Source organism: Lineus longissimus, chromosome 6, assembly GCF_910592395.1.
Source record: "Lineus longissimus chromosome 6, tnLinLong1.2, whole genome shotgun sequence".
NCBI classification, from domain to species: domain Eukaryota; kingdom Metazoa; phylum Nemertea; class Pilidiophora; order Heteronemertea; family Lineidae; genus Lineus; species Lineus longissimus.
The window spans coordinates 11,270,229-11,292,646 of record NC_088313.1 but is presented as its reverse complement, the minus strand read 5'-3'; the positions used below and the strand labels follow the sequence as shown (position 1 = coordinate 11,292,646).

Below are 22,418 nucleotides of genomic sequence, written 5' to 3'. Positions count from 1 at the left end.
TTTCGCCTAATTCCTGTTTCGCCTAATTCCTGTTTCGCCTAATTCCTGTTTCGCCTATTCCTGTTTCGCCTAATTCCTGTTTCGCCTATTCCTGTTTCGCCTAATTCCTGTTTAGCCTATTCCTGTTTCGCCTATTCAAATGTATTGCTAACCTCCCCACAGACGTAGGAATATGAACCGTCCCTTACTGACCGACCAAACCCGAGGAGAGCCACATATGTACGCATTGACGAACGCATGTTACGCCTCAAAGAACAATACGTCAATGGAGAGAGGGACATAATGAGTTACGTTGATGCCATCAGTTACCTTGTCTGACATAATATTATCATGATATGTATTTTCCACCTTGTTTGACTTTATATGTGCTGTACCTACATGTATATTATGACATGGGTTTTACAGCTGATTTTGATCAAATAATTATGAGAATGTACAATATTATGTATTTGTATCAAAAACTCATGAATTCAGTTTTCATAAAATAAACGACTGCTTTACTCTACTTAATCTATTAGTTTTTACTGTGTGTCAGTATGGTCCTATGGTCCTATGGTCAAATAAGTCCCGGACTGTCCCCGCTTTCAAGGTGACTCTTTCAAAACGGTCATGGCATGGTTTGTTAACAAAGTTGATGGCATTTGATTAGTCAAATTGTCATCACATTGTTAACATCATCCAATTGTCCCCTCACATTTTCCCCATAAAATGGACATGCATCCCTAAGGTTCCCCGTGGGAGAGTCGATTTATTGTAGGGGTACTGGAAAGTAGGCGAAACAGGAATAGGCGAAACAGGAAATAGGCCAAACAGGAAATAGGCCAAACAGGAAATAGGCGAAAAAGGAATAGGCGAAACAGGAATAGGCGGAACAGGAATAGGCGATTCAGGAATAGGCGAAACAGGAATTTTGTAGGCGAAACAGGAATAGGCGAAACAGGCATAAACCCTCTGTACATGTTTCTGTCGTCACTATTATTGTATACGTGGATGTACATGTACAGTAAAATTTCAATAAATAAAAAAAATAAATAAATAAATAAAATTACCTTAGTGATAATATCACTAAGTCGAGGTAACCCCCTCTCGAAGGTGCCAATGATTTTTTAAAGTAAAGATTGATAAAGTAGTAATCATGATAATGTAATATTGCTCAAGTTTCATATTTAAAAAAAAGTAAATGCCAAATCATGAGACCCTTTTGATTATCAATGATGTCACAGTGTGTACGAGACTCCCAGCCGTCACACGACGTGACGTACTCCAACAGTACTACTGTAATTGCGGAAGACACCCAAAACTGACTCTATGTCAAACCTATGATCAAACCTAGTCGCAGCAGGTCACCCCAGTCCTTTGCCTCGTTCCATCTCTAAATTATGAGACCTGAAGTTGATCTTGACGACCATTTGTTTCAAATATTCTGGGTTAAATTTCATTGCTTGGTTAGGAATTCCATGGGCTTTTACAGGGAAAGCTCCATGCTCCTGCCCTGTGCATCATAGTCTTATACTTCCTTTATACGTCGATACAGCATTACATAAGAAATCTTGGTGGTCAAGTTAACCTCAGCTTTCACATTGCTTTTTTCGGCCATATACTTAATAATGAAGACTCAGCTAAGTTACCTGTTTCCTCTGTGCCGTTTCTCCTGCTGACCCAGGGATTACAGGTCCACTCTTAAAGGTCATATATCAAGGTTTGAAAACATGCTTGATACTCATGAAATATGTTGAGGGTTAAAAAAACAAGATCCCAGACATTAAAAAAATTCTAATAATAAAGTCATTATTTAGTTATTTCAATTTTCAATTTGAAACTATTTGAATTTCCCACCACACACAACTTTAGATTAGTTCCACATGTGGCCGCTAGGGATTTTTTGATGACGCAGGTCGTGTCAGTCAGAACAAAGCAAGATGGCTTCCGCATACAGTTCAGAGAGTGAGAGCAGTGAATTTGAGGATGTTTTGGTCGATACAGAAGGATATTTAAACGTTGAGCCATACATGTTCGAGTCATTGATATCACTAGATCATAATGAGAGTGATCATTCGGACGAAAGTGATGAGGAAGTGGAGGATGAACGCCCTGAACGTGCAGGCAACAGAAAATGGCAAGTTTTGTTTACATTCTCACTCTGTTCTCTATGCACACAGCACTACATCATGACATGCATCCACTACTACTATACACAATTGGACTTTATCTGATGCTCTGGCACTTCTTGGATGGCTTTGTATTGGTTCAATGGTTGTATGTATTTGAACAGTCTCTGAAGGACATTTGCCATCTGCCATGTCATGGACTCGGCCTCATCATCACTGAGACTGAGGGAAGCCAAGGAGGGCAACTGGCAACTGGTCTAGTGTTAATCATCATTTTTTGTAAATATGTAAACGTTTATCACTTCAGGTGTGACTGTGGAAACTGCACAGCTCAAATCACTGGAACAGAGTCGATGTGCTGCAGTGACTATTCCCCAGTTCTGGCCAAGAAGGAAAGTTATGAGCCAGATGGAGTTGCCTGCATAACTCTGCATCCCGGATTCGCAAGCAACTGCCTTGACCGATATGTCCTGGAAAGTGCCATGTATGAATTTATCCAAGATCAAGGGCCAATAGGAAATGATCAGCCAATGCACAAGTAAGTTGAAATAAGTAAAATAACAGAAACTTGTACATGTACACTTCCTATTTATTTACAAAACAGAAACAACTGCTTTCAGCACAAAGGATTCATGACCATACTACATTGTATGCATTATGTTTCATCTGAACTCAAATTTTCTCTCAAACTGTCTTTTCAGGTTATGGAGATACCTTGCATACCGCAGATTTGTGCGCTGGTGCTGGCAACGTTTGGGCAAAAAGCAAAGACTTCCTCTTCCAGTCTGTGCTCGTGACAAGATTCGCTCTACCTGGCCCTCAGAGGAGTACACTGGCTTTCGTTATCCAAAGAGTTGAGCGTCCGATTAAATCGAGTCTTCCGGCTATCCACGACCTCAAGTTTGGTTTGACGTTTCGTGTATTTCGTACAGACTGGCTTGGGTGTAGACTTGATGCGATCTTCTCTATTGGCCAATGCAGTGCTGTACGAGGGCATTTTCTCTCGAAGTCTCAATACCTCATTCAGTAGAAGTTGAATGTATTCTGAAAAGGAACGAATATTTTGATTTTTTTTGAACAATAAATATTTTGTATTTATAGGATGTCCTGTTTGTTTTTGGTGACACAAGATCATCTCCATGAAATACCTCTGGAAATGGAAATGGTGTTCACAGTCAAGTGGAACCTCTCTAAAGGGACCATCTCAAAATTGACTGATGCCAAAATAGAAGAACAGTGTTAGTCTCTCTGTGAACACTGAGCACCTAGAAAACTCCCCCCAGACAAACATTGTTCCTCTTTTTTTGCATCAGTAAATTTTGAGATGGTCCCTAAGGACACCCATGGGACTGACAAGTGCTCTCCTTAATAGAGTACACTCCCACCGCAGTGGTATGTCCCGCCCCTGGTTTCATATACCGTGCCAACCACTGCTAGGCGAGAGTCTTTATCAGCGGGTAGGAAGACGACTGCAACAACACTACTTTGGCACTCTGCCAAGCAATCGGATGTTGTCACCCTTTCTATGTATGGCCATTTTCAAGGAGCATCCTCAACCTACATGTATGATATAGAAGTACTTTTTTGAAAAGGTTCCTACCATAAGTCACTGGTACTTTCACTTCCCTTGCCACAGGTTCACCCTTCTTTGCCTTCGGATAGGAGACTGACCATCGCTTAGTCCCATCTTTGTTCGCTGCTTGGGCACGTTTGGAATTCTCGTTGAAGTGCAATGCAGCTAGGAAGAGCCTGGAACAAATCGCAAAACCATAGTTAAAATACATGTAGGTTGTCAGCTATTGCAATGCATTATTAAGTTCAATCCCATAGATCCGGCCTATAGTCCCTCTTTTAACTGCAGTTTTTACTTCTTTAATTTTAGATTAGAATTTAAAACAAGACTCGTCAGGGTCTTGATTGTGATACCTAGCACTGAGTTCCACTCACTGCAAAGTTTGGCCGAAGGCCCAGGCTTCCAACACTCCAAACGTTTGCACTTCCGAATCCACAGCTTCCTCCTCTCTCGTTCAACTGGCTTTGGAAATTCATGAAAATGGGTCCCATCCGTCATTCGATTGTTCTTTGTGCTAGCCTTGACACAATTCGGAGCCACACAATACACCATAGTGAATGAAACACATTACTTCCAGGTGTGCATAACTAATTAAGGCCCTCCTGCTTTTATGATTGCATGACATGATCTACATCACAACTTTTGCTGAACCCGCCGCCTGGCTCTAACAAGCCAGTTGCTAGCCTGATCAGGTAATCAAGTTGTCAAACACATAATTGGCTATATCTTCAAAATGGATGGAGCTAATTGCATTTGGTTTTCTGTATTGTATAAAGTGTTAGGTACACTTTTGAAATCGTCTTACAGCAGAAAATGGCAAAAAACCTTGATATATGACCTTTAAGATCCTCTTGCACAATTGATTGCTGAAATTTTTTTCAAAGAAGTGAAGTTTGGTACTTTTTAAGAGCAGGAAATGCTATATTCTCGCCACTACACACACTGTTTTAGGATGACTCTTTTTCAGGCACTGATCTGTTGCACGGTCATTTACTCATAAAAACAACTTGAATCATATACCTAGACCTATTAATGTAGAATTGCCAGTGTGATGCAAAAACCTTCGTGGTTGAGCTTGCCTCATCTCCGACACTGATTTTTCAGGCCAAATATTCTGATGACTTATAGCTTACCCCATGACTTTGTGTCGTTTCTTCCACTGGACCAGGTCCGCTCACAGGATCCTCTGGTACAACTGAATGCTGAAATTAAAGAAAGCAACTTTGGTACGTTCCTTGAAAAGCTGGTAATACTAACATTATATTCTGACTGCCTGCTACCTACTTTGTTTGAGAATTTTCTGATATTTTCAGGCGCTGATGATGCACGGTCATTTACCCATAAAAACAACTTGAATCTTATACCTAGACCTATTAATGTAGAATTGCCAGTGTGATGCAAAAACCTTCGTGGTCGAGCTTGCCTCATCTCCGACACTGATTTTTCAGGCCAAATATTCTGATGACTTATAGCTTACCCCATGACTTTGTGGCGTTTCTTCCACTAGTCCAGGTCCACTCTCAGGATCTTCTTGCACAGCTGAATGCTGAAATTATTTAAAACAGGAAATACTATATTTTGTACATATAGGTACTATATATGCCTACACAGCCTTCAGTGATTTTTTTAGGCTGTGATGGCTTTCACGGTCATTTACTCATAAGAACGTTGTCTGGATCCTCTTCCACAACTAATTGCTGAAGTTGAATATATTGATTTTGGTATGTTTCTAAAAAAATAACCTAAAATGTATATATATCGCCAAGCATTTTTCCACCTTCACAGAAATTGCCATCGTATTTAATTAAAGTTCTGATCACCGTGATCAAACTGTAGTTGTGATAAGTTTTATTGTGTCAATTAAATCTTTCTCATTGAATAAATTTCACCAAGAATACTAAGGAGTCTATATATAAATGTCTCGGAAGGGCTTCATATTTACCATTGGATGTGAGGTGTTTTGATGGACCTGGTAAACACCTCCTTGACCCAGACTATGGTTTTTGATGAATCTCCCAACATCTTCAGCAGTCATGACACTTGTGGAGGGCACTCCCATCGAACCAGAATCCATCCTGACATATATCCCTGGCGATGTGATTTTGATGGTTATATAGTGTTCAGAATGGCTGAGATGAACGATCCATCCAATTGTATTTTTTTCACCAAGCAAACAATTTTGGACAATTTCTAATGGTTGTACAGCACTCACGACATCTCTCCGCAGTCTTGTACTAGTGTAATTTCTTCTCTGAAGACATATATCCATAACCTCAAAGTTGTAGAAGCCTTCTATGTCTCTCACAGGAAGAACTCTGGCTGTTGGCTGCCTGAATGATGCCAGCCACATCTCATCAGCAATGTCATCCATCTCGTTTATTGGCACTGGGAACGTGCCATCATCATGATATCCCAGGAGATTATTGACAGCACATGTAGCACAGTAGTTGGAGTTTCCCTGGCATTGCATGTAGCGATCCTGAACCACTCCACCATGCACCAAATGCTGCCTGCCTGACCTGAAGAGCGTCTCGCTCGCATATCTGATGTTAAGTAGAAGGGCCGTTGTATCCTCAGGGTCAAGTGTTGATGATAAACGTTGGGTAAAGCCTACTAGTTTCTCTCTCAAGTCGATGAGTCTTTGAAGGCCTCGCCGATCTGCCCCTGTTGTAATAGTATGGGTCTTTTCTAAAATTGCAGATGTTTGGGGATGAACTCCATGATCTTGGACATCCCTGGCTCGTGACCTATCTTCCTTACTAGTACTCTGTTTTGTTGGCAGACTTGGTCTAGCTGCTGTGTCACTGGGCAGAGTTTCTTTATTTTGGGGGAGAATGCCTTGAGCACCTGACGAGCTGTGATTTATATCTTCACTTGTAGGCCTCGGACGAGCTCTTCTTGCAGTTACATCTGACTCTGCTGGTTCACCGTTGGTAGGCCTACTCCCTGACATCAGCTGGGTGTCTTCTTGATGGATGACCTGGCCCAACTGGTTGAAAGACAGTCTGTTGCAGACATCTCTCTGGCCTTGGATGATGGTTTTGCTGAGCTGTTCATTGTGCAGGTGCAAAATCAACCTGCACATGAAGACATGGCTAACTGGTGACATCTGGTTCAGAAAGTAGAGGTCCCTCTTCATTGAATTGAAAAGTTGCTCTACTTTCTGAGTATTCGTGTACCCAGCAAATCCAGATAGCAGTGAGATGTTTCTCAGCTTTTCCCTTTCCCTCTTACAATTACCCTGGTGGAACCAGTCATACAGCGCATAATGGGATGAAGAATGGGACACTGGGTGGCCGTTGGCTGTTTCGCTTTCATCATACTCAACAGTAGTAGCATCATCAAGGTCCGGCAGATCGAACATTAATCCCTCCTTTGCCATAGCAATGTTTTGAGGTGTTGGAGCTCTTAGACGACCCTCATTCGGACTGAAGAAACCCGCCTCCGTTCTATTGCCATGAGCTGCCAATAGGTGTGCTATATCTATTACAGAGATATTTGGGCGGTGCTTCATGGAGCGAAGTAGATCCATGTAATCGCGCGGGCTTTCTGACCTCAGCAGATTCTTCATGCTGTAAACTATGCCATGGGGACAAGCACCAATAACCAGTCCACCTGCAAAATAATGTACGTCAAGCGTGAGGTTTGTGATAATTTTGAGAGTGGGTTGCTGATATGGAAAGTTTTCAGATTCAATTTTAGAAGATCTGCTCATTACTTTGAACTTTGTGATCTTGATGTAGGTCAAGTTTTAGCCTATTTAGGTGACTTATAATCATCTTAGCTTGGCAGTTGTTTCATTCGACAATAATGTGGTTTGATTCCTGCCATGGTCATTTGTATCAAACAGATTTTGATAGTTTTTTTCTTTAAAGGGGGACTATAGGCAGGGGCAGGCGGGTTAAATTGGCCATCTTCAAGTGACTAATATGCACAGTTAGGGCACTGGGCCATATCTGACTCAGCGCTATTTAAATGTATTCCTTGTACAAGCGTGAATTGGCAACTTCGTGTAAATTTATCTTGCCTATCTAGGTGCTGCCTATAGAGTCCCTTTAACAATAGTGGCAATACACATCTGTTTCATCTTCACGCTATATTGCATGCTAATGCTAGTTATGATAGACTACCAGCAGGCCACAATGGCGCTACTGTAATCACTAACACTACAGACTGCTGGATGTGGAGCATCGGTCACATCAATTTATTCACAATCACATAGTGTATATTTTAACCTTGCGACCTTGCATGAAAATTGGACAAAGTCAAATGCCTTCTCATCAGGAAGGCCCTGAAAGCACACCGTCGGTTTTAATAATAGCAAAAACTGGAAAATATTTTGCATCTTAAAAACTACAAAAAAACCAGGCACATGCTCCTATAATCATCACAGAATCTAATTGTTTTACTTTGTCAATGGGCAATTTGCAAGAGGCCACTTTGAAACTGAAAACAGTACATACGGCAATAACCAGTTTTTGCGCGAAAAGAAAGAGTGAAAATAACGACTTCATGGCCTATCGGGTAAGACGGTAGGGATCAAGGGCTGAAGGTCTCAAGTTCCAACCCGCTTGACATGCTGGAGGAATAATACTTTTCTCATTTTTTCTTTTCACTGGATCTCCTCTGTGACCTGTCTCATCAATGAACTTGTTGTTTGTGCTATCAAGTGAGACCTGTCACTGGGTGTCAATCAATATCATGTTTCAAGTAGAGTTGAACGTTTGGTGAGGGCGTTTGTGTTTTCTAACTTGGCCGCTTGGGGTTAAGTTTTAAAGTGAGATGATGGTTTTCTGCTCCGATTCTTTGCACATCAATTCAACATCAATGTCAACTGATGCTAAGGACTGATAAAAGAAGGGCTTGTCGAATTTTGGCACATTTGCTGCATCATCAACGCCATACCAGCTTCTTATTTTTGGCTTGAATGCATCATTCCCATGGAATCTGAGTGCTCCCTCGTTTTTACATTGAGTACTTGAACAAATTTTTTGTAAGTTAAGTATAGTATATTACCAGAAGTTCCAAAAACCTTCTCATACGCTAGATCTAGTTGTCCTCTTGTGATTGCTTTTTCCCGTATTTGAACCACCATATCAGCAGCTGAGCCTTTAGGTTGGATTCCAACTTCCCTGCATATTCTCCTTATGGCAGTGACCTAAAAGTAATAAGAATTGTTAGAAATGAGATATTTTAGCCTCCAAATAAGATTGAATCCATGTGGTAGGGATTGCGAAAATTTCTCGACGCAATGAGCCAAGAAATAAACCCATGTACATATTGTCCTTAATATGAGCACTTAGGGCCTACTAGGATAAAAATACCTCTAAAATGCTTAATTTTGCCCAAGTTTGCAAATTCAAAAATCCACTGAGAGCCAGATCTTTCCATTCCTGCAACACATTTAGCATTTAGCTTGTTAAGGAAGAAGAAAAAGTATGAAACACGCCTAAAATCTGAAATTTTGGCATCCTTGCAAAATACAAGCCGGCGTCTCTGACCTCATGTACGTTTCCATTTTTTCCAATTCGGCTTCTCACGTTTGCAGGCTGGCAAGGTAAAATGCAAAGAGAAAGGCCTTTTTTTCTTGTGACTGTCATGATTGATTAATAATGACAATAAATGTTGGTTATTTGTATTAACGCTCTCCATTACGATTTGCTGTGAAGGTGCTACAACAGCTGTTTTTTCGGTTCATCCCCATTTCGCCTACACCCATTTCGCCTACACCCATTTCGCCTACACCCATTTCGCCTACACCCATTTCGCCTACACCCATTTCGCCTACAAAATTTACCCATTTCGCCTACTCACCATTTCGCCTACACCCATTTCTCCTATTCACCATTTCGCATATTACCCATTTCGCCTACTCACCATTTCGCCTACTCACCATTTCGCCAACACCCATTTCGCCTATTCACCATTTCGCCTATTACCCATTTCACCTACATCATTTCAAATGTTTTATGATAGTGACTTCAAATTCAAAAGATGTAATGACCATTTGTAAAGCCAAGCTCCACAATGAAGATATCCTGTAGGGCAGCGCTTGGTTGTACCAAGATGTAAAATGAAATGGCCAGGGCCATTGTGCTCACCTCATGTGGAGGAAAGATGGATAAAGAGCATGGTATTGTGTCATGTAGTGTTAGGTTTGATGTAGGTCCAAGCAATTACAATTTCCCCAAAATGGCCAATTTACAGTACATTCGACCTCTGTGACCTTGAAAAGTAGGTCAAATCAAAGAAGACCCGGGTGACACATTGAATGGTTGTTAGAATTAGATGTACCTATGATATAAAATTGGTGCCAATCGGGCAAGTCATTACTAGGAATAACGGCATTTTGAAGAATTTAGGATTTGGCCCCCTCCCTGGAGGCCAAACGGCAAATCAGATCGCACCAAACTTCGGTACCTGAGATCACCTGACCAAGGGGTACATGTGTACTTAATTTGTGATCAATAGTCATTGCAGTTAAGAAACGTGCCATAGTTACGGCCTGACGGCGAATTTACGCCATTTGACTTCTGTGACCTTGACAAGAAGGTCAAATTAAAAACCTGTGTGACATATACTGTATGGTGGTTAGATGTACCCATGATATCAAATTGGTGGCAATCGGGCAAGAAGTTAAGGAATAATCACATTTTTAAGGTTTTTGGATTTTGCCCCCTGGTGGTCAAGTGGTGAATCATATTGGACCAAACTTCGGTCACTGAGATCACCTGACTAAGGGGTAAATGTGTACCAAATTTGGTATCAATAGTCATTGCAGTTTAGAAACGTGCCATCGTTACATCCTAACGGCCAATTTACACCATTTGACCTCTGTGACCTTGAAAAGGAGGTCAAATCAAAAACCCGGAGGATATATGATGCACCTTTGCTAGAAGTACCTACCATATTTTTTTCAAAATTTCCCGACTACTATTAAGGGAGATATTGCATATTTTCACTTTTAACGTTTGGCCCCCTGGTGGCCAAACCATGAAACGAATCGGACCGAAACTTGGTCTCCAAGGTGTCATTACATAAGGGTACATGTGTACCAAGTTTCAACTCAATAGCTCTAACAGTTACGAAACGTGCACTGCTAACGGACGACGGACGACGACGACGACGACGACGACGACGGACGACGGACGCCACGGTATGGGATAAGCTCACCTCTGCTAAGAGGTGAGCTAAAAACAGGCCAAGACTCTTGGGTTCTTCACTTACAAATATTCATAATTGAAATGATGAAAAGCCCCCCCCCTCGCCTTTATAACCCCTTGAAAATGGAAGTACTAGTATGTCGGCAATTGACCCGAACACATCAATATCTACATGTTGAAGAGTGACCTTCCCTCCCCCCACCCCAATTAAGTGAAGTGAAGAAAGACAAGACCACCATTGAATATTCATAGGTTGGAGGTTCCAGACCTATAAATTAGACGCGAGTGTGTTTTCAATTGTCAAGTGCTTATTTGGAGAGGTATTGGAAAGATATTTGGTATGGCAAGTCTACAGATAAAAATAATTTTTTTGATGAAAACATAAATTTTGATATATGGTAATTTGACAATAAGGGGCGTGTTTTGAGATTTGGCTGAAAACAGTGGAAATATCATGGTCTCTCAAATTTGTCCAATTTGAAGAAAAAAAATTCTTGGACAACCACCAGTTCTAATAAAATTTCACCATTTACTCACCTGACTGTCTGGAATGTCATATCCAAATTTCAGATTCACAACCCGAAGCATTGCGAGGCGGTCGAACTGTGACAATTTAACTGCAAAAAGGCTTAAAAAATCAATGGTGGTCTTGTCTCAAGAGGCCGGGTTGGAATGATAAAGTATGGTAAAGTTTAACTGGGAAATATACTATAATATAAAGGAAAAAAACCAAGCTCAACAATTCGTAAAATTGTTCAAATGTCCAACGCACACCACTCTTTTCCTTTTTAGTAGGCGAAATGGTGAGTAGGCGAAATGGTGAGTAGGCGAAATGGTGAATAGGCGAAGTGGGTGTAGACGAAATGGTGAGTAGGCGAAATGGGGGTAGGCGAAATGGGTAATAGGCGAAATGGGTGTAGGCGAAATGGGGGTACACCGTTTTTTCACAGATTTTGTCCCTTGAACAGCCAACACTTTACATGTAGGTGCTTCCAATGTTCTGCTGGTTAATAACTGAATGCAGAATTCAACTTTAGCAACACATGACAAGCCTTGCTGAACATTTCCACAGGGGAAGATACGAAGCAACTGATTATTGTCCGCTAACATCTTGTAGGTATACACAACATCGATCTTCATCACATCTCCAAGTGGCAAAGTGTAGATGTTAAAAAGGACTTATGGCCAAGTTTGCCCTTTAAGACAATTTCAACCACTGTGATTTCCGCCCCAGACCAGAAATAATGCAATTTGACCTCAGGGTGTGATTTGGCAAAGTCTGTCAAACAAATGAAACGGCCAGGGGCCATTGTGCTCACCGTATAGATATTTGGTGCTTTGTAATTCATCCAGATTAAGACACATTGTACATGTATAGTATATAGGTCAAACCAAAGTCGGTATGACATGTGATGTATCGTTGCTTGGAGTAAGTACCATAAGAATATCATCAAAAACAAGTCAATAATAAACGAGATATTGCACTTTTTACCTATTTTAGTTTTGGCCTCCTGGTGGCTGAGTTGAGTACCAGATCAGATCGAAATTCGGTGTCCGAGGTTACATGACGTAGGGATACATGTGTATCAAATTTCAAGTTCAAAGCTTTAGTGGTTAAGAAACGTGCCATAGTTACAATCAAACGACAAATTTACGCCATTTGACCTCTGTGACCTTGAAAAGCAGGTCAGATCAAAAACTCATATGATATGTGATGTATCCTTGCTAGGAGAACCTACCATAAAAATGTTATTGAAAACGAATCACTAAAAATAAGCAAGATATTGCACTTCTTACTTTTTCCATTATGGCCCCCTGGTGGCCGAATTAAGAATCAGATCGAGCCAAAATTTGGCATCAGAGGTTATCTGATGTAGGGGGTTATATGCACCAAGTTTCAAGTTCATAGCTTTACTGGTTAAGAAACGTGCCATAGTTTACACTCTAACGGCCAATTTACGCCATATGACCTCTGTGACCTTGAAAAGTAGGTCAAATTGACAACCCGTAAGATATGTGATGTATTCTTCCTAAGGGTACCTACCATAAAAATTTTATCGAAAACAAGTCACTTATAAGCGAGATATCACACTTTTTAGATTTCCACTTTAGGCCCCCTGGTGGCAAAGTTGAGAATCAGATCAAACTGAAATTCAGCACCAGAGGCTATGTGATATAGGGGGTTATATGTACCAAGTTTCAAGTTCATAGCTTTAGTGGTTAAGAAACGTGCCATAGTTTACACTCTAACGGCCAATTTACGCCATATGACCTCTGTGACCTTGAAAAGTAGGTCAAATTGACAACCCCTAAGATATGTGATGTATTCTTCCTAAGGGTACCTACCATAAAAATTTTATCGAAAACAAGTCACTTATAAGCGAGATATCACACTTTTTAGATTTCCACTTTTGGCCCCCTGGTGGCAAAGTTGAGAATCAGATCAAACTGAAATTCAGCACCATAGGCTATGTGATATAGGGGGTTATATGTACTAAGTTTCAAGTTCATAGCTTTAGTGGTTAAGAAACGTGCCATAGTTTACACTCTAACGGCCAATTTACGCCATATGACCTCTGTGACCTTGAAAAGTAGGTCAAATTAAAAACCCGTATGATATAAGATGTATATTTGCTATGAGTACCTACAACAAAAGTTTCATCGAAAACAAGTCACTAATAAAGGAGATATCACACTTTTTAGATATCCACATTTGGCCCCCTGGTGGCCAAGTAGAGAATCAGATCGGACAGAAATTTAGTGTCACAGGTCATCTGACCTAGGGGGTCATGTGTACAAAGTTTCAAGTTCATAGGCCTAGCGGTTAAGAAACGTGCCACTGTTTTTGAACTAGGATACGACGGACGACGACGACGACGACGACGACGACGACGACGACGGACGACGACGGACACTGCGGTATTGTATAGACTCCCCTACGGTGAGCCAAAAATCCTGTCATTCATCCACATGTGATATACAATTTTGGAGATGGTATACATGTATCATTACTCAGGACTTCTCATGTTTGACATGCAAATCAGACCAACATAAAATTAAAACACAGGTTTCATGTAAGAAACCCAGAGTTGGTATTCCTTTAAATGGCAGAAGTGGTAATACACAGTATAACAAAAAACTCACCCTTTCATCCTGCAGTAACCGACTGACAATTTCCTCTGGTACTACTTCGCCATTTTCATCATCAGTCATTGACGGAGTGCACTTCTTGTGTTCTGTGTTGAACACTAGCTGACTTGAACGTGTTCTTTCACCAATCCATGGGCTCCAATTATCATAGTTAGGAACAATCTCAGGATGAGCGGATTTACCTGAAAATGCATAAAACCTTTCAGTTGAACTGAACTCAGTTCCTTTCATGGACTTTAAAATTCCTCAACTGTCACTTAATTCTCCTGGCCAGCTGGTTCCAAATTTTAAGTTTTTGTTAAATACTGATGCTGTTTATGTTCATTGTATTCTTCTTTGAGCTCAGGAAAATGGGGATATACGTGTATATGGATCAGTCCACTCAGCAATTAAAAAAAATATACTAAGTACACTGGTAACTTTTCCATTCTATTTCTAATTCCAAAATTTGAATGAACAGCTAGGGCTTAAAAAGGTCCTGATAGTGGGAAACACTAGCCTTTCACCACATTTTGTGTCCTAAAGAGTCCTTTTGACTCTACCTGATAATGCCCAGTTTGACATTTTTGACAAGCAGCATTACCTTTAGCAAGATTTTTTTTTTTTCAACAAAAATGTCCAAGCTGTGGACTTGCCTTGTAGTCATTATGGTAATGCAAATTTGCCCAATATATTCGAACTGAACATTTTCACTCCTTGAATTTCCACCGAATCACATCCACTCTCATTTCACTTGATTCAGTATAGAATTTTTGTATCTTTCTAAAGAGTAATTAACAGTATGAAACCTTCTCCTAGCTAAGACCAATTTTTCCAAATTAATTTTTTTTTTTGTTTTGTGTCAATGCAAATCAAAATAAAGCCCTTTTTTTTCTTTTTTTTTTGAACAAAATTGTTTTGGACATGCTCTTGGAAGATCTCTTGTCAACTTTCCCTCCAGAACACAGATTTTTTCCTTGAATATAGATCCTTGAATCATAGAACTTTGAATCATATGTAGAACTTGGACCAACACAGAAAACTTCTCCCAAACAAGGACTGCCCATTCCCTAGTCTCAAACCGAGATTAAATTAAGGCCTAAAACAACTCCAAATTTTTGGAGCTAAAATGATTTTTTTTTTAACCTCCAAACCCCAATTTTTCAGTCCTTATTTAGTACAAGTTAACCGCCTGTCACATTTTAAACACGATCTTTCACGACACTTGTGGATTTTTTCTCCTAGAATCCACCCTAACGTACTTGAAAATCGTCTCTGGATTCGATTCCAATTGCGTTTGAAGATTGTCTCTGATGGAATGATCAATTCAACAGTTCAATTATTCGTCTGCTTGAAACTCCCGTGGGCATAAGCGAGTTACAGGTCGCTTATATTCACCATCTGCCGTCTTCACTTTCACCGTTCTCACCAAATCGTCTTCTCCCGAAAATACCTCTTGGATTCGACCAATCTTCCACTGTCCCCTGGGTAACTTCTCGTCGACGACTATGACAATGTCGCCAACTTTTACGTTGTCCTTGGGCGTCCGCCATTTCTTTCGATTATGGAGCATTGGTAACAGCTCCTCATGCCATCTCTTCTAAAAGTGTCTCAGCAGCTCTTGAACCCGTCGCCACCGTCTCCGAGGGTTAATTCTGGTTTCATCGTCTACTGAGGGGGCGCTAGTTGTCCTCCAAGTTGCCCGTGTAGGAAATGATTCGGTGTCAACGGTAAGGTGTCATTGAAATCAGCACTGGGCGGTGTAAGCGGCCTGGAATTGACTAGTCCCTCGGCCTCGACGACCAAAGTATGGAACTCTTCATCATTGATGTCTGCGTCCCCGGCTATGGCTTTAATGGCTCTCTTCGCGGCTTTTACCATTATTTCAAATATCCCTCCAAAGTGGGGCGCGGCTGGGGGATTGAAGTTCCATTTCACAACGGTGTTCAGGTATCCTATTGTCTTTTTCTGGACTTTTTCCCAGTCAATATTTGCGGCGAACTTCCTTAGCTCTTTTTCACCTGCTGTGAAATTACTTCCATTATCGGTTAGTACTTCTACTGGTACAGATCTTCGACTGGTCATCCTTGAAAATGCCATCAGGAAGCTTTCTGTATCCATGCTGTATACGGGTTCCAAGTGCACAGCCCTGATCTGCAAGCAAGTAAAAACAGCAAGGTATCGTTTGGCTCGAGTGATTCCTCTGCCCACTTTTATAAGATACGGGCCAGCAAAATCCATCCCTGTCTTGGCAAAAGCTCTCAGTGGCATATTTAGTCTGAAGCTCGGCAATGGAGCCATCATCTGGTGGGTTGGTTTTGTTTTCTTGACCTTGCATCTTATACATTCACCCTCAACCTCCCGGACTGCTTCTCTGATCCTGATGATCCAGTATCTCTTTCTGAGTAGAATAATCGTGGCATCTCTACCTACAGGGTGTCCCACATCACGATGAGCTTGCTGGACAATCAGCGAACTAACAGCATGTTTTCTGGGCAAGATAACTGGAAATTTCTCACTTGTCGTCAAGTGTTTGACCTTTTCTAGTCTTGATCTCAGCCTGAGTATTCCTGATTCTTTATCTAACATGGGATTCAGCGGCAGCAGATGACTTTTCTTGGGCAATGGCTTTTCTTCTTTCAGTGCTTTTATCTCAGCTCCAAATTCTTCCCTCTGTGCAATACGCAAGACACAATTCCCAGCTTCCTGGAATTCCTCCGGGGTCAGCTCACTCGTCCATGTCTGTAATCCTGGTCTCAGTGGTTTCTTCATGATCCAAGCAGCTACTCTTCTTACAAAACCGATCCTTCTTGTAAGTCTTCTCAGATCACTCCACCGGCTTGGATGAAGGCTAAAATCAGTCTTGTCTGTTGGCTTTTTCACTTGTACTAAAAATGTAGGAGATTTCTCCTCCACTGCTGACTCCCTAGGATAGGTGACTTTATTTTCAGGCCAGTTTTTCTTTTCTTCAAGCAGGAAGCTTGGGCCTTCCCACCACAGTTGTGATGAAGACAAATCTTCTAGGCTAAGTCTCCTGGTAGCCAAGTCCGCTGGATTCATTTTTGATGGTACATATCTCCATTGCCCAGCACTACTTCTTTCTTGAATTTCACCAACTCTATTGGCTACATACGTCTTATATTCTTTCCCGGGACGGGTGATCCAATAAAGAACGTTCATTGAATCAGTCCAGTATGTGACTTCTAAGGTTTGAGCTTCTGGTCCAGTTTCAAGTGTCTTCACCACTCTTTCAGCCAATCTGGTTCCCAAAACAGCACCGCACAACTCGAGTCTAGGTATTGAAATTGCTTTCAGTGGTGACAGTCTGGTTTTGGCTAGGATGAGTCGGACTTTAATGCTGCCATCGGTTGTCTTTGTCCGGGCATAGACTGTGGCTGCAAAGGCTTCTTTGGACGCATCACCAAAAACATGAATTTCTGTATAACCTCCTTCCTCCATCCCAAGGTGCCGCGGCACCTGAATGGTTGCCAATTCCGGCAACTCAGCCTTCCACTCCAACCATAGGCCCAGGAGTCCATCTTCCAGTTTCTCATCCCATTCCTCCTTTCGTACCCAAGTTCTTTGAAATATTATCCATGCTCTTATTCTAAATGGGTCGACGAGTCCTGAGGGGTCAAACAGGGACGCCATGCACTTCAACACTCCCCTCCTCGTGTTAGGGTGATCTTGCTGCGTCAGTTTTGGTTGTATGCAGAGCACATCCTTTTCAGCAATCCATAGTACTCCCAAGGTCTTTTGATTTGGCAGTGTCTCCTTCCCATTTATCTCTAGAGTAGCCGCTCTATCTTCTTTAGGTATATCCTCCAAAACTCCTGGATCATTAGACCGCCATTTCCTCATTTTCCATCCTGCCTTGTCTACAACATCAGACACTTGTGACCTTGTCCTTCGTCCCTTCTCAGTGTTGAACTGGCTGTCTAAAGTGTCATCCATATATAGGGCGTTTTCTACTGTGTCCAGTGCTTCAGGGTATTTTTCTGAACATTTCCTAGCATGTTCCTTGATGACAAGGTTGGCCTTGAAAGGCGAGGAGGCATCTCCAAAAACTGTTCTTTTATATTCAAACACCTTCCCTCCCCAGACAATTCTGTAGAATTTCTGGTCTTTTGGGTCTAGTCGGATTTGCAGGAACATTTCTCAGATGTCTCCTACTATGGCTACTGGGTATCTCCGGAGCCTAATTAAAACTTCAACCAGTTCATTCAGTAGTTTTGGGCCAGGCAGGATATTATCGTTCAGACTCGTTCCTTCAAATTTTGCGGCACAATCCAAAACCATGCGGACTTTAGTTGTGGAACGGCTGTCATCTCTAACCGGAAATATTGGAATCTGGTATCCGTCATCTGGTGCTTCATTCACTGGCCCCAATGGTTGCAGATAACCTTTCTGAACTTGGCTTTGAATGACCTCATCACATCTCTGGTAAAATTCTGGATCTCGCCTTTTCAGGTTGTTTTCCATTCTTTCCTGTCTTTTAGCCACTGCCTGTAGATTCCTGGGTAGTTGTGGACTCCCGTATCTCCAAGGTGTTGCTACTTGATACTTGTCTCCTACCAATTTCATGGATCCTAGAACCTGCTGTTGAGCGTCTGCTTCCTCTGACGTAAGCTGTGGCTTCAGCTTTTCATTTCGTCCTAGTCCTATGGCATCTAACTCCCAGATCTTCTTAATCATTTCCTTCACCTCTTCAAATTCAGCAGTGCGAGTATGGTAAGTTAAATTGACACAGTTCCCCTCCTCATTCCAATCTCTGGTGGTAGGTCCGATGCAGGTCCTTCCCAGCGGGGTTAAACGAGCTATGGGTTTGCCGTCACATAGATAGTCTGCTGTTACTTCTTTCAATGCACGATGAAGGTGAGCCTGGCGATTTCCAATCAAAATACCAATTTTCCTGGGCATGGGTTGAGTTGGGAAAGGTATATCATGCAGATGAGTCCAGTTTTCAGCTTTCTGGTTCCAATCAACAGTCGGTGCATCTCCAACTAATGTGGGATGAGTCCATATCCCCGGAATGTCAAAGGCTTCTTCTTGTTCTATTCCCTCTATGGTTAGGCCGTCTACCTTCATGGCATGATACTCCTCTGTTTTATCTCCGAAGACCATCGACAATCTCTTGGCTTGGATTAGTACTGGAAGTTTCAATTCATGGGCGATATCCTCCAACAGATAACTTTCTGACGACCCATCATCTAACATGGCACAAGTCAGGACCGTCCTCTCATTGTGTCTCAGCCTCACTGGAACTGTCCTAAGTGATATGTGGCCCATCACATTAACTGTCACTTGATCCCCATTCTGCTTGCTCTTATCTTTGACTTCCTTTTCTTTTGGAGATTGACTGCTAGTTGACTGTGTTTTCTTATCTTTCTTTTCCCCATTTCCAGATTCTGTGGGTCTTTTCTCGACCTGGCTTGTGAACTGCTTCATTTCCTTGCTAAGTAGAGGGTGATGTGGGAGGCTGCTACTTCCTTTATTTCCACATTCCGCTGCTAGATGTCCTTTTTCCAGGCACAGTCTGCAAAGGCCTCCTCTCCTTACTGTGAACCATCTCCCACCTAAGGTCATATCTTGGAATTTTTTGCAATCAGCTATTCTGTGACTTTGGTTGCAAAAGTGACAGTCCACTACTCCTGGTGAGGCGAAGGTCCGAGTTTTCTGTCCTTGTCCTGGTTTATTTTCCCGGTTAAAATTGGAATTAGTTTTCTTTAAGTAGGAGGACTATCTTCTACACCAGATATCGCTTCCCTGACCATTGTCCTCATCTCCACAAGTCCATCCAACCAACCCTTCATAGACTCCACAGTTTCGGACTTCTTATTTTGTCGGATCCACATGTGATAGTTCAGAAGCTCTGCCTCCGGTATTTTACTCTTTATAACTGTATACGTCATCCCATCTCCTAGTTCATTCTTCCTCCCAGCTGCCTCCATAAAACTGACGGTTGTATTTAACGCATTAAGCAAGGCCTTTAACTTTTCCGTCTTTCCCTTTTCATCAGCTGGTATCTTCTCGAACTTTGATAGTTTTTCTAAAAGCCTCTGACCCTCCCGTTGATCAGTGCCATACTCTCTTTCCAGTCTCCTCAGAGCCTCTCTATACTGACTTTCCGTAAAGGATGGTAAGTCCTGGATAAGTGTCTTTGTTTTTCCACTTAAAGCTCCCCTCAATCTCAGCATTTTTTCTTCCACGGTCATGTCGGTCCTTTCCACTGCAACATTGAACGTGGCCCTCCAGGCTCTGTAATCAGCAATCTTCCCATCAAATTTTTCTAAAACTATCTTTGACAAGTGACTTCTCTGGTGTTGTCGTCTTGGTGTTGATTCATTTATATAGGTCTGGTTGGGTATCTCTCCCGGCCATGCCTGGCCGTCCTGCCTCAAGTTGCTCCGGTCTCCTGACTCCTTCATCCAATCTTGGCTCCGGTCAACTTCAGCCCTATGTTCAGTGACTCCCGGCTTCATGTTCCGTGACCTTTCCCTGGGGATGAACTCTGGTATGTTTTCAACCGCTGTGTCTCTCCATTGTCCAGTTACTAGACCCCTATGCATATCAGGTGATCCTCTGGGGGATAGGGGCCACTGCTGTAACGGTGTCATTCCAGCATACTTTTGTGGCTTGTAGGTCAACTCTTCGCCTGAACTTCTCAGTTCCAGCTGTCGGTCAAAAGACAGTGTTTTCTCCCTCCTTATGGGTGTCAACATTTTCTGTTCATATAGGTCCATTCCTTCCATGGACCACTTTGTTTCCTGCTGCTGGACAAGAGATGCTGTGCTCTCCTGCCTGGTTGTTGTCATTTCTGCTGGGCCCTTTTGTCGATCAACCCTTTCCCCGGTTGTCTCCTTATCTGGTGAAACTTGCCTGTCTAGTGTTTCCTTTCTTCTGGCAGGTGTCAGCTGCACTGCTGGTGTTGGTGATTTCCTACTTCGATCTGTTCTCACGGACCTGGAACTCCCCATCACCGATTCTTCCCTAATTTTTCTCAGTCTTATTATCTCAGCTTCCACTTTTTCTTCATATGCAGATATTTCATCCACCATTTTTTGATAGATTCCCTTTTCTTTTCCGAACCTCTCCATAGCTTCCACCACCTTGGCCATCTTCACTGCCACATTTTCTTCCAGGGCATTTAGCTCCATTGCGTGACGGTCAATACTAACTGCATGGCTATACTTGGTAATTGCTTTTGTTACCGCTGATTTAAACCCACTTACAGCACTCCTTGAAATTGGCTTTAACATCTTCTCCTCGACCCTGACGGTCTTGTCCGGACGATCAAGCTTCCCACCGACAGCCTGAGCAGTACCATCGTCTTCTTCTGCCTGATCTGTCTGCTGTTGTTGTTCTTCAAAGACTAACAGATTATTGGTTGTCAGCTGGCTAACCCTTGTAGTGGCTGTAGGTTGTCCCCCAAGAGTCTCGAACAAATCATAACTTGACCTAGGCAAAGGTTGGAGGGACTGGGCATCTCAAAAATGTCTACTAATGTCATATCTGCACTTGTTTTTCCTGCCATAATGACTAATTACATGAATTAATGTCGTTTTATTTCTTCCCAGTTCTTCCTTCCTTCTGGGTTTACACCGAATATTAATCAGACAATAACGTTTCTGTGACAATGTACAAGTGGGACTGCAACATCAACACGGCTGGTTCACTGTACATTGTCCGACTGGCTACATACACTGGACAGGGCTCTGCACTGCATATACACGATGCACGTAGTCGTCTTATGCATTTTTTCTCACGTGGGTCGGTGGGAATCCGACCGGGGCGGGGGCGATTGAATCAGTCCGTTTCTTCGTATTTGGTATCATTTCTACTTTTTGATTACCTTCTTTCATTCTCCGTCATTTCAACTACGGTCTGCTACCACAATGTTCTTTGGTTTTCTTCAAATATTACGATGTTTCTCATTTTAAATACGGTGTTTATTTTCTTCTATCATCTCTCATTTACAGCTGTTGTTGCAGTCGCTGCCTCATTCCGGAGCAGCCGGTGTGAGACGAAACAAAGTGTCTTCGGCAGTATTCTTCCTAACAGTGTGCAGTGTGCATTTCAATGCTTTTGGGAATGCGGGATTTACTAGTAGTTTTAATGTTGCTTTTTGGCTCACCGTATGGGAGTCTATACAACACTGCTGTGTCCGTCGTCGTCGTTTTCTTTATCCCATTCATTTCTTTTATATTCGCATCAATGGTGACTTTTTGGCTCACCGTAGGGGAGTTCAAACAACAGCGCAGTGTCCGTCGTCGACGTCGTCTGTATCCTATTTCAAAAACAGTGGCACGTTTCTTAACCACTAGAGCTATGAACTTGAAACTTTGTACAAAGGACCCCCCCCCCCCCCCCCCCCCCAGGTCAGGTGACCTCTGGCAATGAATTTCGGTTCGATCTGATTCTTGACTTGGCCACCAGGGGGCAAAA

General features: G+C 42.1%; 3 protein-coding genes across 5 annotated transcripts in view; 1 reads left to right on the top strand and 2 right to left on the bottom strand.

Moving 5' to 3' along the window:
- The window catches only part of LOC135489277 (uncharacterized), a 253,966-nt gene that overhangs the window by 13,193 nt on the left and 218,355 nt on the right, over positions 1 to 22,418 (bottom strand). The gene's annotated exons all lie outside the window — the stretch shown is intronic.
- On the top strand, positions 1,713 to 3,206 carry LOC135489275 (uncharacterized). The gene is made up of 3 exons (XM_064774559.1): positions 1,713 to 2,116; positions 2,416 to 2,646; positions 2,810 to 3,206. Exons 1-3 carry the CDS (start codon positions 1,920 to 1,922, stop codon positions 2,964 to 2,966), a joined length of 585 nt encoding a protein of 194 aa, XP_064630629.1. The 5' UTR covers positions 1,713 to 1,919; the 3' UTR covers positions 2,967 to 3,206.
- On the bottom strand, positions 3,020 to 21,946 carry LOC135489270 (uncharacterized). 2 transcript variants are annotated; one of them, XM_064774545.1, is made up of 8 exons: positions 21,826 to 21,946; positions 13,989 to 14,176; positions 8,698 to 8,839; positions 5,624 to 7,296; positions 5,159 to 5,227; positions 4,815 to 4,883; positions 3,709 to 3,857; positions 3,020 to 3,152 (listed from the first exon to the last, which is right to left on the bottom strand). In XM_064774545.1, the coding sequence occupies exons 1-7, from the start codon at positions 21,833 to 21,835 to the stop codon at positions 3,786 to 3,788; spliced, it is 2,223 nt and encodes a 740-aa protein (XP_064630615.1). In that variant the 5' UTR covers positions 21,836 to 21,946; the 3' UTR covers positions 3,020 to 3,152; positions 3,709 to 3,785. The 2 variants fall into 2 exon arrangements, with proteins under 2 accessions (XP_064630615.1, XP_064630616.1); XM_064774546.1 differs by lacking the exon at positions 21,826 to 21,946 and adding an exon at positions 21,206 to 21,254.

Bases quoted from the DNA above. Each gene is read 5' to 3' on its own strand.
- LOC135489275 (XM_064774559.1), top strand. From the start codon at position 1,920: ATGGCTTCCGCATACAGTTCAGAGAGTGAGAGCAGTGAATTTGAGGAT. The intron at 2,117-2,415 runs GCAAGTTTTGTT...TTATCACTTCAG, and splicing joins CGTGCAGGCAACAGAAAATG to GTGTGACTGTGGAAACTGCA. The intron at 2,647-2,809 runs GTAAGTTGAAAT...CTGTCTTTTCAG, and splicing joins AATGATCAGCCAATGCACAA to GTTATGGAGATACCTTGCAT.
- LOC135489270 (XM_064774545.1), bottom strand. The intron at 5,228-5,623 runs GTAAATATGAAG...AAATAATTTCAG, and splicing joins AAAACACCTCACATCCAATG to CATTCAGCTGTGCAAGAAGA. The intron at 3,858-4,814 runs GTAAGCTATAAG...GATTTGTTCCAG, and splicing joins AAACGACACAAAGTCATGGG to GCTCTTCCTAGCTGCATTGC.